Here is a 19361-nt window from a genome sequence, read left to right as displayed (position 1 = left end):
GTACGCGGCTAAAAGGGGCCGCTGGACGGGCCCGGACCGACAGGCGCACAACTTCCCGGATGGAAGCTGGGTATAGCGTTCCAGATGTAAGCATTTTCCTCAGCACATACATGTCGCCACTCTGCCTGATTTTACTGATTTAGACCTTCGGCATGACTGATTGATTGAGATCGTGTATTTGCAATGAGAAGGTTCGCCTTCCTAGTGTCTGCTAAACCAGGAAGGATGGGGGCTGTGAGGATTGCAGGAATAGGGTTTATAGGAGGACTTGCCTTTGATAATATTTTTGACAGCTGTCATTCGCCGTACTACAGTAACTGATTTTCTGGGCCTTGAATATTTCTTACGACCCCTATTGAAAATAACCCATCAGCCTTGATGTGTTATGGGACCCTGTTAGACCTTCAAACCCTTTAGACCCGTCAACCCTTTAGACCCGTCAGCCCTTTAGACCCGTCAGCCCTTTAGACCCGTCAACCCTTTAGACCCGTCAACCCTTTAGACCCGTCAACCCTTTAGACCCGTTAACCCTTTAGACCTATCAACCCTTTAGACCCATTAGCCCCTCAGAAATTGAATTCTCTATACTCCGTTTCATAATTAGTGTACAACACTGTCAAGGCAACTGACACGCGCAAATGGCTTCACCAAGTCCAAACGCGTGCACAAAGCTCATGATAAAGTCACATGCTCGTGCAAGTAGCCTCGACAGCATTGCGTACGAAGTATGAAATGGAGTACAGGTGTTCACAAACTTACAGCTTTAAAAAAGCTGCATGGCAGGCCCAGATGGTTGCAAACAATTGACCAAGATAAGATTTCAACGTAGGATGAAATCAAATTTTTATTTGAATGTTATACACAGAACAAACATTTGTACTTAAGTTGTAGGTCACAGTATACATAAAACGTGATCTATGCATGCTGCAAAGGGAAAGCATTATTTAGCACAGTAGAGTTTACTAAAATAATGGATATCACACTGTCCACTTTTTACGATGGCACCATCTCTTTAAAAACCATAAAAAAATAGTTTGTCATTCTGGAATCTCACTAAAAAACAAGTTCACATACAAAGTACAAAACACTAAATTATCCTCAATCAATCAATTATTTCCAATCAATCAATAACAACCAAGCTTTGTTAAAATATTCATGACTGCTTTATCACATAAATTAATTACTATTAAAGGGACACTGAAGTGATTATCACAGAAGTTTGGGCTATTTGGTATACAGATATAATTAAACAAAAAACAGTTCAAAGACAAGGACAAAGTGAAAATAGTCACCGACAAGACACAACACTGACTCTCATCTAAAGATTTATGTTAGCATTCAGTACCAATAGCATACATGCAATACCAAATAAATGAAGGAAAAAAAATAAATACATATCACGTGTTCAATACAAGATTGTTACTGGTTTGCCCTCCTCGCTCCAAGTATTGCCGCTCTTTATCAGAAAGCACGAGCGACGGGGCGCTAGCACAATCTGGTCTCAGTTTCACGATATCACGAGCTTCTATTATTTCACGCATGACACTGTCTTTATTTTTAAAAACCACTTGGTATTTGTCGAAGACAGGGACGCAACTGCAATCTCTGCAGTGCACCCCTAGGTGACCCGACACCACTTTAAAATGTTATACTGGTGTTCTCCGAGTCAATCGTTGACACATCTTCCTGTTTGACCAAAATAACGACGCCGCAAGATAATGGAATGGAATAGGCCACTCCCTGACACAAGCCACGAATTGATATTGGTGTTTTTAGTGCATCCAATCTTACTTGTAACATCTGAATTAACATTTCTGCAGAGCCCAGCCGGCTTATTTGGTGCTGTTAATGTCAAAGTTGTGTTCTCAGCACCAAAAGAGCAGCCCGGCTCTGCAGAAAAGTCAATTCAGATGTTAAAAATAAGATTGGATGCACTAAAAAAAACAAAATCAATTTGTAACTTGTGTGCAGGGAGTGGTCTATTCTATTATCTTGTGACCCCTGTTAAGTCGGTCAAACAAGATGTGTCAAATATAACATATTAAAGTTGTTTCGGGTCACCTAGGGGTGCACTCCAGAGATGGCAGTTGCACCGTCTTTGAAAAATACAAAGTGCTTCCTAAAATCAAGACAAGCGAAGTGGTCGACGAAGGGTGCTTCTTACCGAATCGCAAGCGATGCCTTCGCCCACAATGAAAAAGCCTAGTCTTATCCGAACGTGTGCCATAAGACATTTTTCAAAACAAGTCATAATAAAATTGTTTGGAATCTATACGTATTGTAGGACCTTCATTGATCTAGACCAGGGGTGGCCAAGCTGCGGCTCGCGAGCCGCATGCGGCCCTTCGCGTGTTAAAGTGTGGCTCGCGGCTCCCTTCCCTCCCCGTACCCCCCTCCCACTTTCCCGCCTCTTTTCCGGTCAACCAGCACTTCCCCAAAAAGATAAATTGAAATCGGTTTAAATCGAAAGACAGGTTGCGGTTTGGTAGTGTTGTGCCACTGCTACCCAACGTACAGTTGGACTGCTTTTGACTCGGATAGATTGAAAATAGTTTGAGTTCCCCCCCCCCTCTCCACCCCGTGGCTCTTGGAAGCTTCGTGGTTTTGTTTGTGGCTCTCAGGCCGGGTCAGCCTGGCCACCCCTGATCTAGACCATGTAGTCCGAGAGAAACATCAGTCCACATGTTCTATTGCCCCAAGAGAAATAAGCAGTTTTGTAATCTAGAAATTAATATGTGTATTAAAACCTTTTAAACAATGTAACATACAAAAAATATTTTTTCTAAAAACCACTTCGGTGCTTCTTTAAGTATATTGATTGCACTCTTCCCTAAAATACTGGCAGGCTTTGTTACTTAATTGGCAGGCCGTGTCCACAACACAGCTCCAGCTCTTGTTTGCAAATCACATGTCCCAACCTGTGACCCTGGGTGAACAGATGAAATTAATACAGTGAAAAAGATTGACTATAAAAATATTGCAAAAGGTCCGAGCTCACACTGAGCACAAACGTCACCACTCGAGATGTGCAGACCTTTTTGAGTCCAAGCCCGACTACTTCTTTCTTCCGAGCAATCACAATAGTTTTTTTAAAGAAAAAAAACACTTGTCACTTTTCGATCATTAACACTAATTAAAACAACAGTAGTAGAAACCAGCCAGTTTGCCGGCCATTGTCAGAACCCCAAAATTCCCCCACCCCCTGGGTGCAGCCCTGCTCTGAGGAGTCGTAGCAATACGTCTCGTGGCTCAGACAGAGCAGTACACCATGCCGTCTCAGACCTGGCAGAGCATAGCTTTTACTGCAGATTATTATAGGTGAGGGGAAAAGTATTGAGTATTCAGCACCTGGAAAGTCGGTGATAAGGTCATCAAATAATGAACGAGAAATGGTTTGTGCCAAAACTGGCACTGACTGCGAGCCGATTGGCCACCCAAGAGAGGGACGAAAACAACTTACAAAACCTTGTCACAGCTCAATTTTTTTTTATTAGTAGTACTGAATTGCTTCGAAGCAAAGTGCTCACCTGGCATACATTATATTTTTCGCCACTGTATAAGCAAACCTCTCACCTTGAAGGACCCCAGACACCAGCTAGGAGACAAAAACGGGACAACAAAACACAGTCTCAAAGGCGAGGTTGTGTTGTCCCGTTTGTCTCCTAGTCTCTGGGGTCCTTCAAGATGATTACCCCCACTGCTTGCTGTCATAACTCTTTCGCTCGTTTGTCCGAATCACTCTAGATAAGCGAAGTCGGCGCCAGGGGTGCAAGTTGCTGCTTCACCGGCTGTTCTGCCGCACATCTGGTTCAGCTGCCTCAACCCCCCCCCCCCCCCCCCCCCCCTCACTCGGAGCGCGGGTCACTTGCCAGATAACATTTCGCGTCGGGCTCGGCTGCGGGTTGAGCAACCATTGATATTTATATTTTGCTTTTACGCTTGTCAGGGGCATGTTATGCCATTTGTACTAATACACCCTTCTTTTCTATGTTTGACACCTATGATCCCAGGTTGTCTATTGGTCAGTATATGCAATAAAATGTATATTAGGCGCACAATATTGCTTATTTTAAAATGGCTGCTCGATGGATACTCTCATTATATCCCTAGGCTTTCAGTTGAGTGCTAAATAGTGCTTTACACATACTATGTGAATCCTATTTTCTCCTCAATGATTTCTCCAATCATTTAGACTGCAGTACAATGTTAAGTAAAAAGAAACTTACCATTGTAGCACCTGACTCGCCGTCCCCACTTGCTGGGGCTGGTGGATGAGTTGGTTGGGACGCAGGCGCCTGGGATGCATTCACCTGAGGATTTGAAACACAGGCTAGTTAGGCTCGACAACTCATTTGATGCTTGTGCCCCACTCACGGCTAGCACTGCTATGACATACAGATACACCTTCTGGCGGGTTTGAATCCTGACAGTGGTGCTCAGAATACAATTCAGGCTTATGTATTAGACCGTTTTACTGAAAGACAGCGAGAGAGAAAAGGGCAATAAGCTACCGGCGCTTTCCCCCTCTCTGGGTGTGTAGAAAGAGTGAAAGTCCCGGATGAGAGGCTTCGCCAGTGTTGGGTGTCTGCAGTGCCGGAACTTCGTTCGCGCTTTCTTCTCAGTTTTAAACTCTCAAACTTAATTAGAGCAACGGGCTTCGATGGCGACAGTCCCCCGGTCATCGGGACTTCATTGCTCGGTGATAGGGTGCACGAATAACGACGGAAAGCGTTGAATACTGTCCGAGGACTTATGCACCTTGCAAGGAATCTGGCAAGGCGAGAGCGGCTGCAATGTCTTTAAGCTCCATCGCTAAGTTTCCACATGACCCCGGTCTCTGGTGGCAGTGGATTGCGTTCATAAACCGGAAAGGCGTTTCCTCAACGTCATCCTTTCGACTGTGCTCGGAACATTTTGTAATGGAGCGCGCACCGAAAGCTGTACCGCCGATGAACATGGGGTACACTCGAAAGGTGCGTGCGAGTTTTCTCGTGATAATTGCTGTTTCAGCTTGTAAAATTTTGTAACCGAATTTATCTTAATATTGACATTTCGCAGTGGTGACATTGGCTCGATTTTATTATCTACAACACTTAGTTGAAGGCTCATTTCCGCCGCCGGGTGTGGCTGGAAATTGTTGAAAAGTTAGTTCTATCGGTTTTCCTGAATCACAATCTCCTGCGCGATACCAGAGTGCCGGCAAAGGTGCTCCTTGCAATGCCCCTGGTGGGTTGTGTCCGTTGATTGGGCACTTTGAAGCGCTGGATATTCGCTGCAGGGTACGTCTTGTGTGTTACGATCTCCATTTTCGAATAACCGGTTTGAGTTGAGCTAGTAGGTACAAGTCTGTAAGAAACACCTTGAACACTAAACACTTTTACATAGACAGGACAGGACATACACAGAGACGACTATCGACTATTTAATACTTATTCTTCCTCCACCTCCTCCTCTTCTTAGTCCCTTCGAGCATTCCCCGATTGCCATCCGTCCGTCCATCACGCTGCACAGCAAAGAAAAACAATAGCTACGGTGTGTTACGGCTTTGGGCCAGTGACTCGTGAGGACAGTCATGGGAAGAAGTTCTCAAAACATCCACGGGATACTGATGTCAGTGACTGGAAGTGGAAATGTATGGGGTTAGCTTGGGCATTTGCGGATAGTTTTTCAATTTTCATTCATGTAGTATAGGCTTTTCTTTTCGTCTATGGTTTATTTTTTTATATATATACTCCTTATTATGCCTTGTTCTCTTTAAAAAATTCTAAAAAGTGCATCTTATCTCGCAATCGTGGAATTCCCGAAGGGACTAAGAAGAGGAGGAGGTGGAGGAAGAAGTATTAAATATTTGATAGTCAGCTCTGTGTATGTCCTGTCCTGTCTGTGTCTAAGTCTTTAGTTCTCAATCCGTTTTCGAGCCTAATGTGCACATTTCTTTTTTTTTTTGAGTCATGGCATCCACCAGTGTGGCGACGGGGGGAACAGCGGCAGCGAACGTGCCAGCAATAGAAATTGGAGGCGAGTACTCAAAATATTGCATCAAATAGTAAAATAATTCGTGGCTGCTTTGAGGCTTTCTGCGGTTCGATATAAGTACATCTAGAACGTCTTCGTCGTTCATCCACAGGGAAATATAAGAAAACGGACACGCAAGATAAAAGCAGCGCAGCAAAACGATCTGAAGCAGCTCCGGGTGTTTAGAAAAGTTAATAGAGCTTCCCGTGTCATGTATCGCTTGTTGATTACTAAACACGGCTACGTTGAAATAGGTACATTGCGAGGAAAATTGATAAACGGTTCATCAGTTCCAGTCATGCGGAAAGCGATGGAGCTTAAACACATTGCAGCCAAACTCGCCTTGCCAGATTCCATGCAAGCTACATAGGTCCTCGGACAGTATTCGACGCTTTCTGTCGTTATTCGCACACTCTACCACCGAGCAATGGTGTCCCGATGACCGGGAGTTTGTCGCCATTGAAGCCCGTGACTAATTAAGTTTGAGAGTTTAAAACAGAGTTATAAAATTTAAAAGCGCTAACAAAGACGAGGACGAAAAAGGAAGGTCCTGTTCGTCCTCGTCTTTGTTAGCGCTTTTAAATTTTCTAAGTCATGAACCAACTCGCCCGCTTTGCCACTTTAGTTAAAACGAAGAAGCGCGAACAAAGTTCCGGCAATGCAGACACCCAGCACCGGCCAAGCTTCTCAGCCGGGACTTTCACTCTTTCTACACACCCAGAGAGGAGGAAAGCGCCAGTAGCCCTTTCCCCTTTTCTCTCTCGCTCTCAAAACGGCACTACTCACGATAAAACGGTCTATACCAGGGGTGGCCAAGCTGCGGTTCTTCGCGTGTTAAAGTGCGGCTCGCAGCTCCCTCCCATACAACCCCCCCCCCCCCCCTCCCCTGCGCCACCCTCCCGGTCACACGAGCACTTCCCCAAATAGAGAAATTGAACGCGTTTTAAAATGAAAGACAGGTTGAGGCTTGGTAGTCTTGTGCTACTGATACCTTACGTACAGTTGGACTGCTTTTGACTCGGGTGAGTTGTACGCAGTTCGAGCTTTGTTTAATGCTCTAAACAAAAGCAAGCCCCCCCGCGGCCCTTGGAAGTTTCGTGGTTTTGTTTGTGGCTCCTAGGCCGGGTCAACCTGGCCACCCCTGGTCTACACCAACAGGCTACACGATTCTATAAAAACGATCCCATTAGGCACAAAAGATTGCGCATTTTAGAATGTCTGCTCGATGGCTACTCTCATTATATCCTTGGACTTTCAAGTGAGTACTAAATAGTGCTTTAACATACTGTGTGAATCTTATTTTCTTCTCAATGATTTCTCCAATAGTCTGCAGTACAACGTTAACTGAAAAGAAATTTACCATCATAGCACGCGACTCGCCTTCCCCACTTGTTGGTGCTGGTGGACGGTTTGGTTGGGACGCAGGAGCCTGGGATGCATTCACCTGCGGATTGGAAACATAGGCCAGTTGGGATTAACAACTCATTTGATGCTCGTGCCCCACTCAAAGCTAGCTCTGCTAGGACTTACAAACCTGCCGTTTGGCGGGTTTGAATCCTGACAGTGGGGCTCGGAAAACAATTGAGGTTTACGTATACCAACAGGATATGTGATTCTACGAAAATTATCCTATTAGACACAAAAGATTCATATTTTGGAATGCCTGCTCGATGGCTGTCGTGTGTCTCGCGGCACGATGAAGAAAGTGACAGCCAACCAAGTAGTTCCCAGCAGAACAACCCCCAGCCTTTATTCCGCGCGCGTATATATCGCCAACCGCCGTATCACTGATAAGCGGAGAGCGAGGCGAGTCACGTACGCAGGTCAGATAGTGAATGACAGTCAGTGATGGTACAGCAATATTATGATGATGCGCTCAGGATGACACCACATTTCCCCTTTTTTCTTTTTTTTTAATGCAACAGTTGAACTATATTGCCCCCAAAAACAAACAGTGGAACACCTAAAACAAACTTAGTGATGCTAGCTACACCCATAAAATTGCGGCCTTTTCACGGGCCGACCAAAACGCGTGACGTACGTGCCCTGTGTACCGCTCTCTTCTTGAGCTGCTGAGTCAGAATTGAGCGCGGAAGGCTCTGTCAAATTCGCCTCGTTTTCTGACTCTCCATTTTCCCCTTCCCCGGAATCCTGCGGAAATTCATAGAGGGAACCGCTTGTGATGGAACCGCTTGTTTCGTGTGCTGGTTCCTTATATAGTACCAGGCCTCGGCGGTTCCTCTCTAGCTCTGCTCCTGTTTCTGTTTGCACCATATAGGACCTTGGCCGGGAGGCTGGTCTCAAAACCGTAGCCCGGGCTCGACAGTCCTTCACCCACACCTGGTCTCCAGGTAGCAACCGTGGAAGTGGCCTGGCCGCATGGCGGTGGTCGTAGTCGCGCCTTTGTTTGTCACGGAACGCCTCATCCTTCCTTCTGAGGCTCGCAAGGCCTCTTGCGGTGCACGGCGTCAACTCTTTAGGGTGCACAGGTAGCGTAGAGCGCAGGCGTCTGCCCATGAGCAATTCCGATGGGCTTTTTCCGAGAGGGCCTGGGGTGCTCCTGTAAGCCAGAAGTGCCAAGTATGGATCCGCCGATTTCTCTAGCAGCCTTTTCACTGTCTGAACTGTGCGTTCCGCTTCTCCGTTAGATTGCGGGTACCGAGGGCTCGACGTCACGTGACAGAACTGGTAGCTTTCTGAGAAAGCCTTGAACTCTGTAGATACAAATTGACTACCATTATCAGTTACAATAAGCTCTGGAATACCATGTCTGGCAAAAAAACTTTTCAATTGCACAATGACAGCGGCAGATGTCGTTGACGACAGTAGCGCGAGCTCAGGGAAACGTGAAAAATAGTCAACCACAACGAGGTACTCTTTCCCCCTAAAATGAAAAAGGTCTGCACCTAGCTTTTGCCACGGCAGAGCGGGGGTTTCTGAGGGCAGCATCGGTTCCGCTCTTTGAACACGGAGCTTTGCACATTGCAGGCAGTTGTTCACCACAGAAGCCAGCTCCGAGCTGAGACCGGGCCACTAAACCGACTCGCGAGCTCTAGCGCGACATTTGACAATACCCTGATGACCTTCATGCAATGAAGCCACAACTTCCTTTCTGAGTTTTTGAGGAATCACAAGGCGAGACTTATACATTAGCACGCCATCACAAATCGTAAGGTTCGCTCTTTCTGACCAATAAGGCCTTAACCAACTGCTCACAACTGTGAAGCGTGGCCAACCATTGCGACAGTAAAGCAAAAGTTGTTGGCATGAGGTGTCCTGCTCTTGTGCCAACCTTATTTTGTCGAGGTGCGCCGACAGTCTCAATTCACTGACGCAGCCGGCTACAAAACTAGAAACGTCCTCAGATGACAGTTCCCCCAAAACAAAATCGGTTTCTTTGCGGGGCGCCCGAGAGAGGGTGTCCGCAGTAACAATCTGCTTTCCGGGTACGTAACATATTGAGAAAGAAAAACGCATGAGCCTTAAGCGAAATCTTTGTACTCTCGGCGGAAGCACATCTACCGGCGATTTCCCAAGAAGCGTCACCAGAGGCTTGTGATCAGTTTCAAACTGAAAGTCAAGACCCTTCAAATAACCTTCCAACCGTTCTGCTGCCCACGTCAATGCCAGCGCTTCTTTTTCTATTTGAGCATACCGCTGCTCGGTTTGCGTTAAAGAACGAGAAAGATATACAACTGGCCGTCTTTGACCATCTGGCTGCACCTGCGCCAATACAGCGCCGATCCCAAACGATGATGCATCGGCTGATACTACAGTGGGAAGCCTCGGATTAAATTTCGCAACACAATCGGCTTAAGAAATAACCTCCTTCAATGAATCGAAAGATTTTTGCTGCGACCCGCCCCAGCACCAATCTTTATCCTTCAACAGCAACTCCCGCAGTGGTGCAGATATTTCAGCGAGATTCGGCACAAACCTCGCCAAGTAATTAACCATGCCCAAAAATCTACGTATGTCTGCAACTGACGAAGGTATGGCCATTTCTGTTATAGCCTGTACCTTTCTGGGGTCTGGTCTGATACCCGAGTCGCCAACAACGTAGCCCAAAAACGCCACTTCGCGAACCGCAAACGAGCACTTAGCCCGGTTAAGGGTGACGCCGGCAGTGCTCAACCGTTCGAGAACGGCGCGCAATCTGTCATCATGCTCAGTCTTTGTGGCTCCAAAAATTAAAATATCGTCCATCATGTTTGCTACTCCCGGAAGCCCGTCCAAGACTTCGGCCATTCGCTTTTGAAAATGCTCTGGTGCCGAGCTGATTCCAAACGGTAATCGCCGGAAGCAATAGCGGCCATACGGGGTGATGAATGTTGTTAATGTCTGGCTTTCCCTTGCCAACTTTATCTGGTGAAACCCAGAGTTAGCGTCCAGCTTCGAAAAATACGTAGCTCCCGCCAACTGGCCCAAAGTATCGTCCACTGTTGGCAAGACAAAGCGTTCGCGCAGTACACTCTTATTCAGCTGCGTCAGGTCTACACAGAGGCGAACTTCGCCAGAGGGTTTCAGTACAGGCACTATGCCTGCACACCATTCTGTCGGACCATCTACCTTCCGTATCACCCCATTGGCTTCCATCTTAGATAACTCCGTTCTAACAGACTCCTTTAAAGGAATGGGAATGCGCCTGGGCGTGAAAATAGCGAAAGGTATCGCGTTGGCCTTCAACCGAATGGTGTACTCGCCAGACAATGCCCCAAGACCAGAGAAAAGCTGGGGGTACCTTTGCTCATAATTTTAATCTTCCAGCACATCTACAAATTTCACCACACCGAGCGCCTCTATGGCGGGAAGACCTAGCAAAACTGCATGTGCCGATTCTACGACATACAGAGTCTGTCGTGTGGTTTTGCCCTTCCAAAAAATGTCAGATTCAAACGTGCCTTTCAAGCGAAGGCGCTCATTTCGTGCGCCAGTCAGCTGTGCCGAGGAGGGCGTTAACTTAGGCGGTGCTCCTGGGAAGCTGGGCGGAACAACTGACACTTCTGCCCCAGAGTCTACTTTTGCGGAGACCGGCACGCCATTAATTGACACTTGAACAAACCTAGCTTTCGAAGCGCCAACTGATCCTACAAAATAGGTAGGTTGGTCCCATTCGAGCGAAGAAACGCCTACCTTCGGCTTCTCAACCTTGTTACGGCACACCGCAGCAAAATGTCCTCTGGCATTGCAGTGGTGGCAACGCGCGGAGCGCGCCGGGCACTGAGTCCTGAGGTGGTTCGGACGTCCGCAATACGTGCAGAGCTGGTGGTGCTGCTCGGAGAGCCGCCACTGCTGCTGCTGCTGAAGTGAAGGCAGCCGACTGTGCATGTTGCCGGGTGCTCCAGTGCGTCCACTCCGCTGGCCCACGGCGTCCACTTCCCCCGAGGTCGCTGCATCTGAGTGAGGACGCAGCTCCTGCTGCTGGCGACGAACGGTCTCCTTGAGGCGGGCCTTGGCTAGTGCCATCTCGAGAGTGAGGCTGGCATCCATTTGGAGGGTTTCGGATAACTTTGCATCGGCAAGTCCCACGACGAACCGGTCACGGATCATACGGTCTCTGAACTGTGCGAAGTCGCAGCGGTCAGCGAGCACGTGGAGGTCGGTAACGAACTGGTCGACACTCTCCCCGCTCTCTTGCTTGCGACGATGGAAACAGGCGCTTTCGTAAACCACGTTCTTTGTGGCTACGAAGTGGCCGTCGAACTTCTTCCTCACTGTATCGTAACTTTGAGACTGCGTTTCCGAGAGGCCAAACGTCTGGAAAATTTTCCTGGCCTGCCTTCCCATGGTATACAGCAGCGTCCGCACCTGGGCTTCCTCCGACCTCTCGTTGAGACCCACGGCGTAGCGGAAATCGTCGAATTCTTGAATCCACTCCGGCCATTCTGAAGTTCGGTCGAAGTTGAATTGTTTGGGCGGAGGAACTGCCACAGGAGGGACCGCTGTAGGTACTTCCATCTTGCAAACCGAGTGCAAGACGAGGGCCGCCAAAACAACACGGGCGAGAAGCATCATCCCACTTCTGACACCATGTCGTGTGTCTCGCGGCACGATGAAGAAAGTGACAGCCAACCAAGTAGTTCCCAGCAGAACAACCCCCAGCCTTTATTCCGCGCGCGTATATATCGCCAACCGCCGTATCACTGATAAGCGGAGAGCGAGGCGAGTCACGTACGCAGGTCAGATAGTGAATGACAGTCAGTGATGGTACAGCAATATTATGATGATGCGCTCAGGATGACACCACAATGGCTACTTCTCATCATATCCTTGGACTTTCATTTTAGTAACAAGCAGTGCTTTACTCATACAGTAAAATTAGATTCATTATACACTGCGGTAAACTTTTTGTTTAAATTACCCGGACGACTTAAATGAAAGAAACGAAAAATGAAAAAAAGAGCCCAATCCAATTCACTTTAAAGGGCAACTCCGGTCCATGCTTTCGATTTTGGGATTATGACTGTTTTAAGTGCAGTCAGCGTCCCTGAATTGCAAGGTGTAATTTTTTTCTCGTTATTGTACATAGTTTTAAAGGTATCGACGCCTTAAAGTTTTATTTGGGGCGCGGCCAACAAAACTGAAACTAGCCGCTCGAGGCTCCGGCAACACTGGAAATCAGCCGCTATGTGAACGTGACGTCAGGATCGTTCTCGTTCAACGAGTGCGAAGTCTGAATGGCACCTACCTCTATTGCGCTAGCCGTCTAAAGATGGGAGGTAAGCTGACTTTGTTTTAATTCTGTATACGTGGTAGCTATCCAGCATATGCAGCAAGAGTTAGTGCATATACCTAAAAGCTAGCGACTGGAAAACCCGTGAACTCGTACGGTGCAGTACTCGGCGGCCACCGCCGTGTGTGTGCTATGCCGTATTCGTTGCTTGTATACCCAAAAGCTAGCGACTGGAAAACGAGTGAACTCGTTCGCTGCCGTAGTCGGAGGCTGTGGCCGTGTGTGCGGTCTTCCGTACTCGTCGCTAGGCCTAAATTGTCATCGGGGCTCCGTGGATGGTGCGGCGTTGCTCCATCCACGGAGCCGCGCTCCCAGTGATGTACAGTACTGGGGGCCCTCTCGCTTTTGCGCTGCGGGTCACTTCCAGACGCGAAGCTTTGAGGCTCTCCGGCGCGGGCCGCGGCACCCGAACACACGTGTGCTGGGCTGTACACGTCTGTTTCTTTGTTCTTTTTTCCTCGGGCGCGTAAAAGCCGAAGTCCAAAGTCCACTCGTCGAACAGCGTTCACCCACACCTTCTACAGTTTCCGGTCCGTTGGAAACTTGTGAAAAAGCACGTCCGTGTTGCGCAGCGGGTTGTTTGAGCAGCCCACAGCGCTACAAGTTGCACTCGGCATCTTTCGAGGAACAGCTGGGCAGTTTTGGGCGCTCCGAGTTGCTCGCTAACACGAGTCTTAGAGTCCTCACAAGCAAATAAACAAAAGCTACACGGGCTACAGATAAAAGCAACGGCTAAACACGCCAATCATAAGCCGAAGAAGCGGTGGTAGCGGCTCAAAGAAGCGCGCTCCGCGCAACGCCCGGACCGGAGGAAAAAAAAAAGAACGATAGTGACGTCACGGCCCAATGTTGCTTTAGCGATCGGCAACCCGCTGGCCGCCCGCTAAGGAGCAGCGGCTGGCGGCGGGTCGCATTTTTATTCTCGGCATTAGTTGAGAATGCGGCGTCCCACGGATGTAATATTTTGGCTGGGGTCGTATTTGTGTCACTACAGTGATACCAGTAATTTATTTCATTTTGAGTTTTGGCCGGAGTTGCCCTTTAATGTCTACGGTATGCCCAAAACATGCGTGTCCGACTGGTCTGTCTACCACATCTTAATTATTGGTCCCTCGATTTCTGCCTTGTGATGTCAGAACTACATCATTTTATTGCTGGTTACGATACTTATCATGGCACAATCGTGCAGGGGGAAACGACACGCCTGCCAAACTGTACATAGCGCCGCATGTGTCCCGTGAACGACAATGTACGAAGTGATGGTTTGCAACATCCAGTAACTGTGAAGACAGCAACACTTATGTACACTCAATTTCTCTGACTGCACTTCCATTTCCGTCCACCAAGACCGTGACAAGCAAAAAGATTAAGGTTCTACCGTAGGCAGCCGAGTTGCTTGTTTATTTTCCAAAGTACTTTTATGTGCCGCCATGCCATACTGGCCGAAATTGAGCACGTTAGCATTCAAAGCTTCAGTGCTATGCAGAAAAGCCTCCCCTAGAGCTATGAAGATTTTTTTTAAGTTACATGTGCGATCCTCATGTATTATGACCTCAGATAAGCGAATTCTCAAGGAGCACAAGCAACTACTTGCAAAGCAATCATGCAAGGAGTAAAGTTCAATACTCTGGAGGAGACCCACAGCTACAGCGATGAATGCGCAACTCTGGCTGCCTACAGTAGCTATGTACAAGAACTCAGAAAGACATAACACGGCAGCCCCTTTGTTACCACATTAAGCACGTGAAGGGTACATAAGTAAACACACGTCTGAGACGCGTTCCAGGCACCACATTTAAAGACATCCGATCATGGGCCGTTAAATTGCGTGAAAGAGGATGGTGAACAGCAGCCGACATCTCATTTTCGACTTGAAGAACAGCGGAAATTGAAGCAGCAAAAGCAGCTGCAACAAACACGGATGTAATAAAAAAATGAGGGTGGTGTTGCCATTGTTTCATGACTGTCGTAGCTTTTCTACTTTTCTCAGTTCATAAGATGGGAGTCAACTTTTTATAATGGCATTTTAAGAACACACTTAAGCCCATTCGGCTTTGTGGCACGCAGTCGCGGAACCGAAATCTCTTTTTTTCTTTCCTGATTTATAACTGTAACTACACATGCATGCATTCGCTCGGGTCTAATTATGCGATGCGGTGCCCTTGCACGTTCAAACTAAGGAGCTTTCTCCCTTCCAAAGAAATGTAAGCACGCTCATTGAGAATGCTGACAACTGATCAAATTAAATGAAAACTCGAAATAGCTACGGATGAATTAACAAACTTTTACTGTACTGTATGAATCCTATTTTCTCATCAATTATTTCTCCGATCGTTTATAGATTGAAATGTAACATTAACTGAAAAGCATCTAAAAGCATCTTACCATCACCGCACCAAGTTCGGCTTCGCCACTTTCCCGTGCAGGTAGAGGAGCTGCTGGCTGGGACACAGCAGCCTGGGAAGCACTGTCGTATGATGCATTCACCTGAGGATTTGAAACACAAAGCATTTGGGCTTGACAACTCATTTGATGCTGGTCTCCGAACTACAACTAGCCATATACGTTGCTCCGAGGCAAAAGCGCTGCCTACACATCCCTAGTTAGCTGGTTCGGATCCCGTCCAAAGTGAGTGCAATATGACTAAGGCTTAATGTGGAGAAATCAGGTGTAACTAAAATTTCGGTTACATACCAAAAGATCTCAAGGCGGTCTAAAGCAATTCCTGGTCCTTTAGTGTGGCATGCTGCATGCTTTTTAAATGCAAAGCATTTCTGAGCTAACCCTTTTCACTTTGCGCGTCGGTCGCCGGGTCGCTGTGGGTTCTGTCTGAAACCACTAATTAGCAAAAGGCACCAAAAGGCGTCTTTTGCACATTAAACGTGCGCACAGGCTCTTGAGAAAATAAAATATAGACAGACACCCTGTTTACAAACAAGCCTGCATCTACCCGCAACGGGTGTGGGCACTGCGCAAGCGCAGAAACCGGATTCGAGCGAGCTGAAGCTCCGGCGCATGCGCCGTGGCGACAACAGCACCACCACAGAGGCATGACGTCAGGGCCGCGTGTTGGTCTATCAGAGAGGGAAAGCTAATTAACGGGTAGCACAGGAATCTGAAAAAAATTCAAGCATTTTCTGCGCCTTCCTCGTGCTGTGCAAGCGTCGTCTGCTCGCCGTAGAGGCAAGCAGGCGAGTGTCAAGCAACAGTGTTAACAGAGAGCCACTCACATAATCTGATCACCTAACACTAAATCACATGATCTAAACTCACATGATTATGTGACACACATGATTATATGATCATTTAATCTTAGGTATTTAGCCAAACGTTGAGCCTAATCTTATGTGAGAACGTGTCCCGCGATCATGCACAACTAAGCACTGAGTCACGTTATCATGTAAGATTAGTCCTAATATGAGGACTAATCTGATTACAGGGCACAAAGTCACATAACCACAAACATCATAATTAGACATAGAATTTTATATTAGTATTACATCAGTTACGGAGAAACATTAACGGAATAGAAGGCACTGTAAATTGCTGCACATTTTGACAGGAATCAGCGCAGCAATTTTGGCTGCAAATTTAATGGTTTGGTACGTAAATTTCCCAAATTACCTTTCTTATATTGCACTCGACTGTCATTGCACTTAGGCTTAACCAGGCGGGGTCTAGTCCTGGTTCGTTGGCATCCCCCTGCCCTTCAAAGTCCACATAATAGAGAGGAGCAGTCTCCTCTGCTCCACCCTTCTGGCACTGGAAGCAATCTAGAGAAACCATTGTAGGAAAACAGCATTGAAAGAGAATGTAAGTAGTTGAAACATAAAAACTTATATTATAACATTTCATGGCAGTAAATACAAAAAATGCTTTGAAAAACATGATGCCTGGGGCTTGGAACTCAAAATGATTATTTATTTGCGAATGAACTAGATGCAATAACTTACCTGCTTTCTTTATCTTTGTGCAGAGTGCCTCCTGGAGCTGCTCATTTAGTTTCTGGCACTGCTCCAGAGCTTTTGTTTTTTCGTGCAGCTTGCGTAGTACCTCCATGTACTTTTTGCGGGGCACGAGGTCATGGTTCTCATGCTCTATCTTTTGGAGCAGATCCAAATCTCTTTGGCGCTTGTTGACATCTTTGTCATTTGTCGCTTTCTTTTTTTTCTGTGCCGAGAAAGATATTAGAGAATGTTTTCAATGATAACTTCCGTTTGTAGATTCGAAGTGACCCGGAAAGCTTCATGCTTACGGCTTTAAAGCAGTACATGCTAGCTCGCACTTGCACAAACAGAAAAATTAGAGGTCCAAAAGCGCTTGAAATTTACGGGCGAAATTTACCATAAGAAATACCATATTGAGGGCATAAGGAGCCTCTATTGCTGTTGTGCTAGGAAGGTCACAGATACAAAACAAAAGTGCAAGTTACAGAAATACCTTGAACAAAAAGTTAGTGCAAACCGGAGCTGGTGCTGTTTAACATTATTTGACAAAAAAACCCAGAGACTAGGACGAGACAATTTTTTTAAGCTACATGTGCAAGCTTCATGTACTACGACTTCAGCTGCGCGAATTCTCGCACACTGGCAAATCAATCATGCGAGGAGTAAACTTCAATGCTGTGAAGGAGAGCACAGCTATGGCTGTGAATGCGGTATTCTGGCTGCCTACAAGTTTTTGTACAGGAACTCATAAAGATTTAACACAGCAGCCCCTTCGTTACCACTTCGGGACCACATTAAACACGGGGGTATAGGAGTAAACACACATCCGAGACGCGTCCCGGGCACTATATTTAAGGAAGTCCCGGGCACTATATTTAAAGAAGTCCAATTATGGGCTGCTAAAGTGTGTGAAAGACGATGGCGAACAGCCGCCGACTTCTCATTTTTCACTCAAAGAAGAGTGGAAATTGAAGCAGGAAAAGCAGCTGCAACAAACACGGTCACAATGAAAAAAAAATGGCTGTGTTGTCAGTATTTCACGACTGTCATAGCTTTTGATGCTACTCTCAGTACGTAAGGTGGGAGTCAACTTGATATAATTTTAAGAACACAGTTCAGCCCACTCGGTCTGGTGGCGTGCAGCCGTGGAGCCGTACTTCATTTCCTGCATTGATACTGTGCAACTACGCCGGCATGCATTCGCTGGAGTCTAATTATGCGATGCGGTGCCCTTGCATGTTCGAACTAAGAAGCTCTTTTTCCCCATAGAAATGTACGGGCGCTCTCCGAGACTGTTGAATATTGATCAAATTAAATGAAAACTCAAAATGGCTGAGGTTGAGCTAACAAAAGTTTACTGTATTCTATTAATCCTATTTTCTTCTCAATAATTTCCCGAACGTTTAAACTGCAAAGCAAAATAATAATAATAAAAAAAAAACTTACCATTATTGAACGAGGCTTTTTGCGCGCCTCGGAGAAGTCTGCTGGCATTGCGCTACAGAGCGGCCTTTTCCGTCTTCGTTTCGCTACATCACGCAGTTCTTCTTCGGATTCTGCAATCGGTGAATCAAGGTATATTTGGTGTTGATGTGCACCACAATCAATTAGCTACTTGTAAAAAGAGGAGTCGGGGAAATCGTCCACATACCTGCCATGTTGACAATCTGAGCGTGGTAGTAGCCGCCTTTCGTTGTCATGTTGCCGCTCCAGAACACGTCATACAACAAGTCTGGATTAAAATCCTCACAGGTTACGGGGCAGAATTCTTTTGTATTTCGTGCGGAGACAACCGCTGTCGTGTTGTCGATCTCATAGCGCACCAACGCGAACATTTTAGACATAGCTTCAGTATTCGCGCGACGCCCTGACCCCTTACCTGCTTCAGTAAGGCTAGTTCTTACATAAGTATTTTCTTGATTTTGGCAGGGGGCGCTAGTTGTCTGCAAATATTTAAACTAAAAAAAGTGACGTTTTTTGTTTTTTTTTTAACTTTTATCAATACCTATTTTCTAATCAAATGAGTATTTATGATGCTATATTACCGACAGGATCGCGACCAGTGTGTCAATGACTTGGTGTTGCATAATAAACTGGAAACCGAAACCAAGAGAGAAAAAGACCCGGTTGATAAGAAAAGACGTCTTGGATTGTTATTAATGTTTAATTGTCGCTTCCATACAATAACTAGCTTCATTTATTTTCCAGCCTTTTCACCATTTATTGTGAGCAAAATTGCGCGTCGGCAGACGCCTGGTTTCGGTTTCCGGAAATAACTATCCAATCAGACTCGGCAAAGAGCATCCGAAGTTCAGCATCCGGTTAGTCTAGAGAAAACGAGATCTTCCGCTGTCTTCCCTGGTCTTCTTCCCTTATTCGTTTCGGGTATCGGCTGTCGCTACTGTTACCGCTAGCGAAGTCAAGCGCGACTTGTTATAGTAACGTTCAGCGCGATGCCGCCAAGAGCGAAGAAAAGAAGGAAGGTATACATGGGGCCGGATCAGGCTTATGTGATACCTAAGCAAACAAAATCGAACCGAGCGGCGAGGGCCAAGCGTGCAGCAGAGCTCATCAACCTTTCACAAACGTCAGGGGACGGAGATAATTCGAGCCGGTGCTACGATCTCGACGACTCTGACCAGAGCTCTGACTCCAACGAGGATGAA

The 19361-nt window shown here is 46.7% G+C and overlaps 1 protein-coding gene across 3 annotated transcripts; it reads right to left on the bottom strand.

The window, feature by feature from the left end:
• Positions 1-2593: 2593 nt before the first annotated feature.
• Positions 2594-18472, bottom strand: LOC115309849. Of its 3 annotated transcripts, none has more exons than XM_040217264.2 (8): positions 18347-18472; positions 18142-18251; positions 16702-16918; positions 16373-16521; positions 15134-15235; positions 7376-7459; positions 4227-4310; positions 2594-2926 (listed from the first exon to the last, which is right to left on the bottom strand). In XM_040217264.2, exons 1-8 carry the CDS (start codon positions 18393-18395, stop codon positions 2852-2854), a joined length of 870 nt encoding a protein of 289 aa, XP_040073198.2. In that variant the 5' UTR covers positions 18396-18472; the 3' UTR covers positions 2594-2851. The 3 variants fall into 3 exon arrangements, with proteins under 3 accessions (XP_040073198.2, XP_040073199.2, XP_042144077.1); XM_040217265.2 differs by having other exon boundaries at positions 2849-3348; XM_042288143.1 differs by lacking the exon at positions 2594-2926 and adding an exon at positions 5430-5503 and having other exon boundaries at positions 4259-4310.
• Between the last annotated feature and the right edge of the window lie 889 nt (positions 18473-19361).

This window comes from Ixodes scapularis, unplaced genomic scaffold, assembly GCF_016920785.2.
Source record: "Ixodes scapularis isolate PalLabHiFi unplaced genomic scaffold, ASM1692078v2 ptg001158l_1___fragment_5__unscaffolded, whole genome shotgun sequence".
NCBI lineage: Eukaryota > Metazoa > Arthropoda > Arachnida > Ixodida > Ixodidae > Ixodes > Ixodes scapularis.
The sequence above is the reverse complement of the archived record's forward strand: the minus strand, read 5'-3'. Positions and strand labels throughout refer to the sequence as shown.

Bases quoted from the DNA above. Each gene is read 5' to 3' on its own strand.
- LOC115309849 (XM_040217264.2), bottom strand. From the start codon at position 18,395: ATGACAACGAAAGGCGGCTACTACCACGCTCAGATTGTCAACATGGCA. The intron at 16,522-16,701 runs GTAAGTTATTGC...TGGTTTCTCTAG, and splicing joins CACAAAGATAAAGAAAGCAG to ATTGCTTCCAGTGCCAGAAG. The intron at 15,236-16,372 runs GTAATTTGGGAA...TCAAATCCTCAG, and splicing joins TCGAGTGCAATATAAGAAAG to GTGAATGCATCATACGACAG.